General features: G+C 49.2%; 3 protein-coding genes across 4 annotated transcripts; 2 read left to right on the forward strand and 1 right to left on the reverse strand.

Moving 5' to 3' along the window:
* Positions 1–416: 416 nt before the first annotated feature.
* PolrMT (RNA polymerase mitochondrial) lies at positions 417–5,536 on the reverse strand. Of its 2 annotated transcripts, none has more exons than NM_001272924.1 (8): positions 5,179–5,536; positions 4,975–5,112; positions 4,536–4,920; positions 4,324–4,479; positions 3,519–4,269; positions 2,322–3,461; positions 1,042–2,264; positions 417–983 (listed from the first exon to the last, which is right to left on the reverse strand). In NM_001272924.1, exons 1-8 carry the CDS (start codon positions 5,363–5,365, stop codon positions 854–856), a joined length of 4,110 nt encoding a protein of 1,369 aa, NP_001259853.1. In that variant the 5' UTR covers positions 5,366–5,536; the 3' UTR covers positions 417–853. The 2 variants fall into 2 exon arrangements, with proteins under 2 accessions (NP_001259853.1, NP_608565.1); NM_134721.3 differs by having other exon boundaries at positions 646–983.
* Positions 5,537–5,702: 166 nt separating this feature from the next.
* Positions 5,703–9,857, forward strand: CG14339 (uncharacterized protein). Its single transcript, NM_134722.2, has 7 exons — positions 5,703–7,058; positions 7,126–7,586; positions 7,643–7,837; positions 8,427–8,560; positions 8,617–9,130; positions 9,191–9,607; positions 9,669–9,857. The coding sequence occupies exons 1-7, from the start codon at positions 5,864–5,866 to the stop codon at positions 9,804–9,806; spliced, it is 3,054 nt and encodes a 1,017-aa protein (NP_608566.1). The 5' UTR covers positions 5,703–5,863; the 3' UTR covers positions 9,807–9,857.
* Positions 9,858–10,103: 246 nt separating this feature from the next.
* CG14340 (uncharacterized protein) lies at positions 10,104–11,301 on the forward strand. Its single transcript, NM_134723.3, has 4 exons — positions 10,104–10,315; positions 10,367–10,664; positions 10,722–10,928; positions 10,989–11,301. The coding sequence occupies exons 1-4, from the start codon at positions 10,151–10,153 to the stop codon at positions 11,111–11,113; spliced, it is 795 nt and encodes a 264-aa protein (NP_608567.2). The 5' UTR covers positions 10,104–10,150; the 3' UTR covers positions 11,114–11,301.
* Positions 11,302–11,359: the final 58 nt, after the last annotated feature.

The following is an 11,359-nucleotide window of genomic DNA, read 5'->3' on the forward strand; positions in this document are numbered from 1 at the left end:
TTTCGATTTCCGCTAAGTGAATATTATAGAACTAAGTTCTGGGTATGATAACCATATATTTCAAAATCATTCGATAATGCTGGGTTATATTCTTCCAAATATAAATATTATTTGAATAAGCAAGATGATGCACTTTCCCAGAACATAAGCTTTCTTAGACAGCAGTAAAAAGCGGTCGGAACCAAATAAATCGGGATGTGGCCATAAATCAATGGATACCATACCCTCCATGCGAAACAATATGCCTAAAAATTAAAGGCAATCAAATGTAATTGCCACAAGTTAATTGAAATTCAACGGAAAAGAAACCAACACTTTCGGCATAAGAGTTAAAGGTACATTCAAAATAAAAATATTTATAAACACAGTCTGCTGCGATATATGGGTCTTTCACTCAAAAAATATTTAAACTTAAATAGCAATGAGCACAAGCACTCTGCACATGAGTTCGCATACACAGAAAGCAGGTGGAATCCACGATGTGGTGGCCAAATTTAACTAAACAATGAAAAACCTTGAGGGGTAGCATTGAAATAAAATTTGTATTAAATGGATAACGAAATCAATCATTGGATGAAAGCACACATTTTCCGAATATGCATTAGATATGCTTATCCAACTTAGTATAAAAACTGGTAACAGAATGTCCTTTAAAAGCGCTTTTTTTAATCAATTTAATGTAAGTATCGTTACAAAATCACATCTGGCGCAGATCCATTTGGCGCCTCGTGTAGCTTCTGTCTTCCTTCGTGTTTTTTGGTATCGAAAGCCGAATTGTTCAACAAATTTAACTGGTATGCTAACTAAAACTAATGACTACGATTAAGCCTAGGCACTGTTGTTTGAGTCGCATCTAGCTGAAGAAGTACACTGAGTCGAGCACGTTGCGCAGGTCAAAGTCTCCCTTCTGGGGCATCTGCTTCAGAATGCGGTTCAGCTGGCGCTTGGACAGATCCTCCACGGAACCATCGTTGATGAAGTCACTGCGGGGAATCATTGGAATAGTTTGTGCGCACTAACGTCGGAAGTGGCATTACTCACCTGTCCTTAAAGCTGTAGGTATGTCGCATGAACTCGGAGAGCTGCTCCAAAATGGGCTGCGAGTGCAGGGCCACAAACTGCTCCCGGCACATCCGGTTGAGCTCGGGCACGGTGTTGGCGTGCGTCCAGAAGCAGTCGTGCACCGAAACAAACGTGATGCCCTGCCGCTCGCAGTGCAGCGAGGTGAGCATCATGTGCGAGGAGTCCAGCGAGTGGATGAAGTTCGGCGGGAAGGCGTTCTTCTGCTTGAGGATGTTTGGCCGCTCGTACAAGTCCATGGGCATGTTGGCGGAGACCTTGAAGCCGCTGCGAGGCGAGTGCTTCATCTCCTGGCGGTTGTAGGGCTGCACCACCGGCAGGCCGAGTGGCGTGACCCACTCCACGTTCTGGCTGCACACGCCGGAAATCAAGCGGGCGCACTCCGTGAACCAATCCTGAATTTCTCTCGTGGATGTGAACATTTCCCGCAGGCTTTCGAACGTCTTGGTGGTCAAGTATGTGGACGCAGGCCAGACCCAGTCCTTGGGGAAGTCGTCAATGTCTTTTAGCTGGCGCGCTATCTGCAGTCTGGCTCCGTAACGAGTCACTCCGTAGACCGTTGTCATCACTGTTTGTTTGATCACCTTGCGGCGAACGAATCCGGCCAGTGCTTCCGCCACATGGAGACCGTTCTGGGCATCCGCTTTCCTGCTCTTCTCCACCAAAGCGGCTACCGCACTGTAAACGTCCTGCGGAATGGCCGATGGTGCCAGGTTGACACTACGAGCACCAGCTTCATCTCTGCCCAAGGCAGCGTAGTGCTGCAATCCATTGCAGGAACCGTCTTGGTGTATGGGGAAGCGACTTAGATAGGCAGCGGGATCGGGACAGCGATGAACATTGGCTATTTCCATGCAGCACGCCAGCGTTTGCCATGGCTCATCCGATTTGGACCACCACATCCGCCCGGTGAGTGGATTGTCCGCAGAGTCCAGGATATCTGGCATGATCTCTTCCGCGTACAAAAGACGTTCCCTCACCGAGTCCCGCTTCTTGAGACCAGTCAGATTGATGCAGTGCAGCTTAAGCCAACTTAATCCATCGACTCCCAGTGGCTGCGCCTGATCGAAGATGAGCATCGAACGAGCCAGGTCCGAGCCCAGGTGATTGAGATGCGGCGGCACAGGATAGACACGTCCACGGAAGTCCATGTTGTGTGGCAGCCAGAAGACCTTATCACGGTACTAAAAACAAAAGCAGTTTTAATGGAAGTTAATAAAAGATTCCCGAAGACAACTTACATGCTGTGCCAGTGACAACCTATAGAGAGCATCGCACCACAAGCTGTACATCTCGGCCTGCTTCCTTCGATGTCCGAGCTTGTCCCGGAACTGCTTAGCTCGGTCCTCACTGGAGGTGGCATTGCCTTCGGCGTCCTTAGCTGGCAACGTGGGAAGCGGCGGCAGGGAACTGGGTGGCTGAGGGACGTCCAATTTCACATCGCCTCCGTTCTGGAACACCTTTATAATCACATCCAGCAACTGAGTGTTCACCCGCCAAGGCACACTGGCCAACTGATTCAGAGAATCTAGGGCAGGATAAAGGTGCTGCGGGTTGGAAGCCATAATGCGGTCCCACTGCTGGATGGCTTGATGAGGCAGGCGAATGAGCTCAGTCTTGTTCAGCAGGTAGCCACCATTGTGCGGAGTACTCCACGGTTGCGGGGGACACAGCATGGGCACTAGGTTGGAGTCGAACGTGAGCGTCTGTTGGCGGGACGCTCGGAATAATCTCGAGAGCACCGGATGCGGCTTGACTTCCTCTTTAACAAAGCGTCCTTGATTCCGGAAAAGAGTGTAAAAGGCGGGCAACAGATTTTGTGGCTGAGCGGCCGCTTTGCTTTTGCTCTTCTGCCTCATTATGTGGGCGTCGATCTTGATGTCCCTCATCAGAATGTTGTACAAAAATCGACCCACGCCTGTTAGGACATTAGACGGCCACGGCACCTCCAGCAGATCCATGCTTGGTCCACTCTCCCGCTGCTCGTACACGAGACGCTGCCAAGCCTGACGCGTGTTATCCTGCGACATCCCGCTGCCCCACAATTCACAATACGAACTGTATATCTCGCCGATCTTCTCCAGCGTGCCGTTGTGTTTCTTCTGCTCAATTTGGTATCGTTGCTGCACCTTCTGCCCGAGTTCTTTGTACAGCTGACCCACTGTTGGACTAAATGTCTCAGAGCCCTCAGCCAGCTTGTACAGCTCCTTAATCAGGATGTCCGCAAAGTGCGAGGCGTCAAGGGTCTTTAGATACGTGTAGTAGTTCATGAAGCCGTGTGGCTTGAAGCGCACTTGTGCACGCAGCGTGTTGAGATCGCGCACAATGGCTGCCGAAATTTGTTTGCGCCACGTGTCCTCCAGTTCTTTTAGAAGTTCCCGCTGTAAGTAGTCATGTTTAGATATAATAATAGTATATTTGATTAGGTTCTAACATACGCATTTTTCGGAGTTGGCGAACTCCTTGGATTTCTCGATGGACTTGATGGTAATGCTGCCGTCCAACTCAATTTTAAGTTGCTCCCGAGCTAGCTGTTCCAATTGAGCTGCGGTATAGCCTCGCTTGGAGTTCATTATGGCGTAGTCAGCTTTTCCCGGTTCTTTCTTAGCTCCAACAGGTATAACATGCTCGTTGAGGTGATCCAGCAGTTCGTTGTCGTATCCGAGTTGCGGTGGCACATAGACCGGCTTAAAGTCCGGTCGAAGCCGTCTTATCGCATCCAAAGCAATGTCCCGCTGGTCAGCCACAAACTTTGACCTGTCCATAATTTGATTCAAACTGAATCCTTCCTTTTCGGCTTTGGAAACGTATTCGGATATGTATTGGTGGTTCTCCTCATCCGGTTCCAGGCGACCCAAGCACTCGAAAATGGCTGCGTACGTTTGCTCGTTGAACGACAGTCCGTCCTCTTCGATGAGCTTGAAGACCTCCTGGGCTCGATCGAAGGATCCCTTGCCCGCATAGCCGTGCAGAAGGATGTTGTACAGGTCGATGGTGATGAGGCCTTCGGACATGTGCGGCAAAGAACTCTTCCTCACCTTGCCGCGATAGGCAATGATGGTGGACAGGGCGCGATTTAGCATGTTGGCCGAGACACACACATTCAGATATGTGTTCAGGTTTATGTGCAGTGCCCGTTGCTTGGCCAGACGCTCTTGCTCCTCGTTTACGTGAACCTTTGACTTGAAACTAAAAGGATTTGCTTAAGGAATGTTATAATGCATTTTGGACTAAACTTCTCACCGTTTCTTCGACTTGGTTGTGACTGCGCTGGCGTTGGGCACGGCCACAGTAGTTACTGAACGTTTGCTCTTGTCCAGGGGACTGATGTACGGCTCAATGGCCTCGAATGGATCCAGCATTTCGTGTTCTTCAGGATGCACTTTTGTGGTGCTCAGACTAGAAGATGAAACAATGAAATAATAAAGCTAAATCTGTGCTGTTCTTAACCTTACCCAAAATCCGCTTCATGCTGATCATTTTCCATGCTCTCGATGATGTCCCGAAAGTTTTGGAAGCTTTTGAGAATGTTTTGCACCTCCTCGGGATTCGCTATCACCTGTTTTGTGTACTCATCCTTGCCAAAGAAGAGCATAGGCCGATCGTCGTATACTCCAGACTCTAGAATAGATCCATCCAAAGCCTCCATATCGATTTTCTGATATTCTACAGGCTGACGCTGCGCCAGATCCAGTACACATTTGGTTTTCTTATCCTTGCGATCTTCGCGGGCGCGTCGCTCCAGAATTTGCTGCTGGGCCTTATGTATGAAGTCGGCCAGCTTCTTGGATTTCAGCCGCTTCACACGCGACCTTCGCTCGCTGATGGCTTGTTCGGTGACTGCAAGAGATGGGGTTATACCACGTCCAACTGTCAGGACTGGAAGGCACTTACCCTCGAGGAGCTCCACGTATTTGGCGTAGCGCGGCTTGCGCAATCGCTTCTTTTTCGCCTGGGCCACTGCATCCGTTTGTGTGGGTGTTGTTGTTTGTGTGCGAGTGGTTGTCGTTGTTGTTTTTGCTGTAATTGCTCCTTCAATGGAAAAGCACATGTTGCATTAGATCCATAACACTTTACCGATTCGAGTTAGTTACTCACCTGCCGGCATCTGGCGGTAGAGCATTTGATAATACTGCTGATAATGCACGAAATTTGAAGGCGCAATTCCGCAGCCGCAACACACTGTTGTTGTTGTAGCTGTTGTTGTTGTTGGGTGAGCAGTGGGTGGCACTCGCAGTGCTTTTTGCACGGCCGCCGCCCGATTTGCACTCAGCAAGCGATACATTCCGATGAACTGCAGCTAGAGGCACACGTTTCACGCAAGCAACGGCAAATTAACGCAGATTTTGGCAGTTTTCACACAGCATTTGTTGCATAATTACACACCGATTCCGACCAATTGGTTGTTTATTCCTGCACTTCACGTGTGGCGGCGCAAGCAGTTGTTGGCAGCACTGCTTGCTGGGCAGAACAGCTGACTGCGATGCCAGGGCTGACGAGAGGAAAATACTGCAGAACATACTGCAAATTACAAAAGTTTTAATTTATTTGCCAGTTACTACAAAAGTTCGAATTTACGTATAAGGCTACTCTTGTATGGCAAATCTAAATAACAGCGAACAAAAAGTCAAATTTCGTGTAGCACAAAACCTTTAAACATTTTAAAGCATTGCGAAAGAGTTAGCGATTTTGGTATTTTTCTGGTATTCATTTCCGACTAGCTGTACCGTTGTCAACGACTTTTCCGTTAAAAGTAAACACAATTCAAAAGTTCGAAGCGAAAATGCCGCCCAAGAAGGCAAAGAAGGGGGCGGGGCCGAAGAAGGATGACGATCTGGACAACCGCCCACAGCCGCCGAATGTGTTCCTGTACATCCAGCTGGCGAACATCGTCAACATGCCCGAGTCGCAGCATCCGCTGGAGATTCACATTAGCCAGGGCGACAGTTTGCTGGTCAAGTGCGATGAGCACTACAACACCGATGGCATCATAGTGCAGGAGGAGTTCCACTCGAAGCCCACGTTCACGCTGATTTTCCAGCAGGACAATGTGGACCGGATAAACCATGCCGCCGACAATCCCCTTCTCGTTCAGCTATATATGCGCGTCCTTCCGCCGAGAAGGATTGTTCAAGTGGAGTACGAGATGCTTGAGGAGGAGCAGGAGGGAGACCTTGAGGCAGATTCAGACTCGGATTTGACTATGTCGACGACTATAGCGACGACATTGCTGGACGATGATGCGTTTGAGGCCAGGGAGACGGTCAAGCTGGAGCTCCTTTGCGTTGGCTATCTGGACGTGATCAAGTTGTTTGGCCACCGGCGCAGCATGATCTGCGAGGAACTCTTCCTCTATCCCATGCCGGATGTGCCCAACGAGATGCGCTCTACCATCCACACGGAGTGGCACCTCTACACCCTGCTGCCCATCGCCAAGAAGCTGACCTTCACCAATATGGCGTTCGTGACCTTTGAGAGCATCTACTGCCTAAAGGACGAGTACGTGCTGGACCTGGAGACCCTGTGGGTGCGAGTGAGCTTCCGCTCCCGGATGCCCGGCGACCGAAACGAAAGCCTCATTCCGCTCTGCGAGTTCGGGAATCTGGAGCGGAAGATCATATGCATGCAGGACAACCACCACGTGTTCGAGTCCTTCCGGCGCAGCGTGAAGCCCTGGAATGTGACCGGGCTGAAGTCCGCCATGGAGGTTCAAAGGCACCGACTCTTCTCGGAGCTCTTTCACTCCGAGAACCTGACGCCGGACTTCGAGGAGATTGACCCGGCCATGGACGAGGCCCTCGTCTGCAACTCCTTCCACCGGTTCATCCTGACTCAGAGTATGGCCGATATTCTATCGTTCGCCATAACCTGCCAGCAGTATGTCCTCGCTGTGGAGGTGTTCCAAACGTTCGGGGCCGCCAAGCCGCAGAAGGTTTTCCAAGGGGTTTTGGACCCGTCCATCATGGCTTATCCTGGGGGTGAATATACCATCTATACTATCTGGAGAATCCCTTTCTATATAATTTTATCATTTATTCTGAGCAGTGCAGAACATGAGATTCGCTGTCCAGCTGGACTACCTCGGAAAACTTAAGCCCAAGAAAATAATGAGCACGTTCAATTTGAAGTCTATGGAGCGTGCGAAAACCCTTCCCACATTTGCCATCATCAAACTGTGCCTCCTGGCCCCGATTGGAGAGATCTACAAGGAGCTGAAGGTGTTCCGGGAAAGCTTCATCCGGCAGAACCGGCTGCTCTTCTGCGACCGTCCTTACAGTAGCATCAATGCGATGAGCCTGGCCGAAATCCAAATGGAGTGCTACGCTCGCTTCGACAAGTTCATCCGCGACTGCATATCCTTCATCATCGACAAGAAGGTGATGAAGCTGGAGGACAAGAAGCAGCACTTTTGCTGTGCTGTGCAAAACTTGACCAACATTCTGATGAAGGTGGTGGGTAGTGTCTACAATACCAGGACGCCCACGAATACAAGCGTAGACTTTGCGGTGCGTAGTCCTCTGGAATATTGAATATTATGTTTCGTTGCTTCTCCAATCTCCAGAATCTCTGTGCATTTGCCTACAACGAGTTGGAGCCAAGGGTCCACACAGTGGTGGAGCAGATCGAGAACGAGGGTTTCGATAGCTACACGATCAGTAAGCAGATCCAGAATGAGCGAATCATCGACTACTTGAACACCATCAAGTTGCTCCTCATGGTGAATGATGAAAACCATGCTCACCTGTTGATGGAGAAGGTCAGTTGATTGATTCATTCGTTGGAAATGTGAATCATTGATGGGTTTTGGGCGCTTTTATTGACCAACCCCACCATTAAAAACTTTCTTTATAAATTCGTAAGCTTTCCAATGAAGTTCTAACTAGATAATTATATTCTATCTATAAAACAAATGACCATCAACAGTCATTCAGCAATATTTATACTCACTAATTTAGTGGCTTAAAAATTATTGAATTAAAATTGATCTGAGTCATGTAAGATTAAATTAACAAACAGATTTCAAATTCCGATTAACTTTCGATATGATATAACCGGAAAGGAAAAAGCTTCATCAAAACCTGTAAGTGATTCACATGAATTGTACGCTAATTTGATTAGATTGTGTATAATGAATAACGGTAGTGTATCAGTTATGAATGAACAAAATTCGGAAGTAAAGAATTAATCATTAAGGTGGTTAGGTGCTGAGTTTGTCAACAATCAAATGAAATTTAAAAGTAATTCAATGCAATGAAAAAAATTCAATGAAAGTAATGAAAAACCCTGATGATGGAACCATTTAGCACTTCCGTTGCCAATTTCCTTTAACTATTTTCCATTTCCAGGCCATCACGGAGTATCCAAGTAACGAGCGCTTCTGGTTCTACATGGTAATCGCGTACATGGAACGCGGCGAGCTGGAGAAGGCGAAAGTGTACTTTAAAAAGAATCACCTGGCGGACACCCACGACTATTTCGCGTAAGCCTCTTGATATTCCACAGAATGAAAATGAAAATAGCGATATGATATCACAGGGGCTGGATTAAGCTGTACATCAACTACGTGGACACGCGAAACAACCCGGAGACAGCGCCCGACTGCACGGAGTGCCTGTTGAGGAGCATCACCAACTACGCCGAGCGGTATCCCCGCCAGCAGGACGCGTGGATCCTGCTCTACTGCTACTACAAGCGATTCAACTACGAGCCGGGCTGCGCCTTTGCGCTCTGGAGATTCGGGGATCAGCATGGGCACTGCCGACTCAGCTCCTCCTCCAATGCACCGCACAGCCTGTGGGGACTCTATGTGAACCTAAACATCACCATTCCAACCAGTCGGGGCACCATGTTTCTGGAGGTCTTTAGAACATTCGCGCGGCTGGGCCTCTATGAGTTCGCCCAGGTGGTCATCGCCGCCGTGTTGCCTCTGGCCAGCGATGCGGATAGGTATATGCTCCAGACCCAGCTGGACATGATGCTCAACCAACTGGACGAGAACTTTGTGCCCCTGAGCTTTGAGTTTGAGGAGGGCGAGGAAGGTGACTATTCGGTGGGTTGTTCATCCTTCTTTTGAGGATCTTTGAATTGAGTCCGATTGACTCCCTTGCAGGCCGCCATGAATGCCCAGATCAACGGCAATGTGGAGTTCCAGCGAGGGAACCTGGAGGAGGCGGCCTTGTACTACGAGAGCGCCCTGACCTTGCCGCCTCCCGAGGTGAACGAGCGCGACTTCTTCGAGGTCAGCCGACTGCGCCTGGGCTACATATCCTACGAGCTGGGCAACTACAACAAGTGCATCGAAGCATTGTCCTTTCCATTCGCTGGCCAACTACTCTCCATTGTGGCCAACTATATGATAGGCAAGTCCTACTACAAACTGGACCTCTTGGACCTGGCTCTTGAGTCCTTCGCCAACGCCACCCATATGGACACCCATGTGCCCAACGTTTGGGGTTTCCTGGCGCTGATTAACCTGAGGCTGGGCGAGAACTACAAGGCCATCGAGTGCTGGAAGTACGCCAAGATAGTAAGTTGAGCTATTCCTTTGCAGCTCCTAGATGTCATCGTTACTAATAATCTTTCCGCAGGAGCCAAACTATCCCATTGACGACATGATGATCTATGAGGAACTGGACGCCATCGACTATGACTCCGTTGACCTGTACATAGATGCACCCAATCAAATGGTGGACGACATCTTTAGGGACTCGCAATCGGACTCATAACTTGTATATTTTGTGTGAACCCATAAAGACCGACATTCTGGCTGCGCTGCTAAAATGGCTATGTTCATAATGGCTTCATCTGGGCCTGCATCCAAATGAGGTAAACGGATGGGGGTTTGTGGTGGGCTACTTTTTTTCCACGAGGCTCATTTGTTGCTGTTTAGCTGGCGTGACTTGTTGACACAAGGTAATGAGACGGGGCAGCAGCAATGTGCTTGCATAAGACAGTCCACCCAGCCAGCCAGTACACAGACATGTGTACATACATATACATATCCTATATCCTGGCTTTTTATAGAACCCATTCGTGGCTTGAGCTCCGCTGCTGCAGTCTGCATCCAAACATGGCCCACGGAGGAGGCATCAGCTCGTTGGCCGGGCTGGAGGAGAAGCCAGCGGCCTGTGTGGCCAGCAGCACGGCCTTGGCCATTAGGAACTCGACCATAATCGCCCATCGGCTGTCCATTTACCTGCCGCAGCTGCTGCTGCCCTCTCGGGATCCCCAGAAGGCAGGGCATGCCACTCCACAGCCATTCGAATTTTAATTGAATCCCTTCCAGCTCATTACCGAAATCAACTGCTACGTGGCCCAGTTTCGGGAGCTGCTCATCTTTATTGGCCAGGCCCGCGATTCGCCAGAGCTGCGCGAGAAGATCAGGAAGCTGAGGCGCAGCTGTGTGGATGCCTGCAAGCACACCGCCCACTTAATCACTCCCCAGCCGCGCCACTGCCTGGGCAGCCCCAGTGAGAGGATGCACTTGACCCTGCTCTACCACCTCACGTTGCAGTTCCAGCACGAGTTGATCAAGAGCCATCGCTTGATCCAACTGGTGCCGCTGGACATGACGGAGTACTATGGTTAGGGATCCGATATACTGGGTGAGCTGATGGTTAAGCTTCTATGCTCTCTTCCAGCTCCTTCCCGCACTGCTCCATCCAATCTGGGCAATGTCATCAGCCAATTCTTGCTGTGCAAGCAGATAAATCCCGATTTCCAGCAGGAGGAGCTGTGCAGCATTGTCAAGGACTCGCAGGAGCTTAGCGAGCTCTTGGAGGAGTTGCAGGCTCACATGCCCTTGACCGAGGCCTCTCCAGAATTCGACCTGGATCCAACACAGAAATGTGAGTCAGTTGTATAGGGCTTTTAAAACCCAATCATTAAATGTTAACTCTTTTTTCCAGCTGAAAGTAGCCTTGTTTCCCTCAACACTCCGGATTGGTATGCCCGGCAGCGCAGAAGGAGTTGCAAGAGCCGGAGTCGTAGTCTTTGTTGCTGCCTGGCCAGGAAGTCACACAAAACCTTTTAGAAGGAGCTAGATACATAAATAGTTTGCTGTCTTTCAATGTTATATAGTGATAGTTTCCTATAAGCTCGGTGTCAAATGTCATGTAAAGGAAATGAAAACCTGTCCAACATAGAAGCCAACTATCAACTACGAACTAGCGATTTTACACCCATTAATAAGTCAATAAATCTGTAAATGTTGCACTGTTCAATGATAACATGCCAATTTTGGAAGCGATAAAACGTATTCCCAGAAATGATAAAAAAA

The sequence above is a fragment of the Drosophila melanogaster genome, chromosome 2L (assembly GCF_000001215.4).
Source record: "Drosophila melanogaster chromosome 2L".
Lineage (NCBI taxonomy): Eukaryota > Metazoa > Arthropoda > Insecta > Diptera > Drosophilidae > Drosophila > Drosophila melanogaster.

What these genes read in the sequence shown, in the direction of transcription:
- PolrMT (NM_001272924.1), bottom strand. Translation starts at nt 5,365, where the DNA reads ATGTATCGCTTGCTGAGTGCAAATCGGGCGGCGGCCGTGCAAAAAGCA. An exon ending in TCGCCAACTCCGAAAAATGC is followed by an intron (nt 3,462 to 3,518) that starts GTATGTTAGAAC and finishes GACTACTTACAG; the next exon opens with CGGGAACTTCTAAAAGAACT. An exon ending in ACCTACAGCTTTAAGGACAG is followed by an intron (nt 984 to 1,041) that starts GTGAGTAATGCC and finishes GATTCCCCGCAG; the next exon opens with TGACTTCATCAACGATGGTT.
- CG14339 (NM_134722.2), top strand. Translation starts at nt 5,864, where the DNA reads ATGCCGCCCAAGAAGGCAAAGAAGGGGGCGGGGCCGAAGAAGGATGAC. An exon ending in CTCACCTGTTGATGGAGAAG is followed by an intron (nt 7,838 to 8,426) that starts GTCAGTTGATTG and finishes TTCCATTTCCAG; the next exon opens with GCCATCACGGAGTATCCAAG. An exon ending in GACACCCACGACTATTTCGC is followed by an intron (nt 8,561 to 8,616) that starts GTAAGCCTCTTG and finishes ATGATATCACAG; the next exon opens with GGGCTGGATTAAGCTGTACA.
- CG14340 (NM_134723.3), top strand. Translation starts at nt 10,151, where the DNA reads ATGGCCCACGGAGGAGGCATCAGCTCGTTGGCCGGGCTGGAGGAGAAG. An exon ending in CCTCTCGGGATCCCCAGAAG is followed by an intron (nt 10,316 to 10,366) that starts GCAGGGCATGCC and finishes AATCCCTTCCAG; the next exon opens with CTCATTACCGAAATCAACTG. An exon ending in GGACATGACGGAGTACTATG is followed by an intron (nt 10,665 to 10,721) that starts GTTAGGGATCCG and finishes GCTCTCTTCCAG; the next exon opens with CTCCTTCCCGCACTGCTCCA.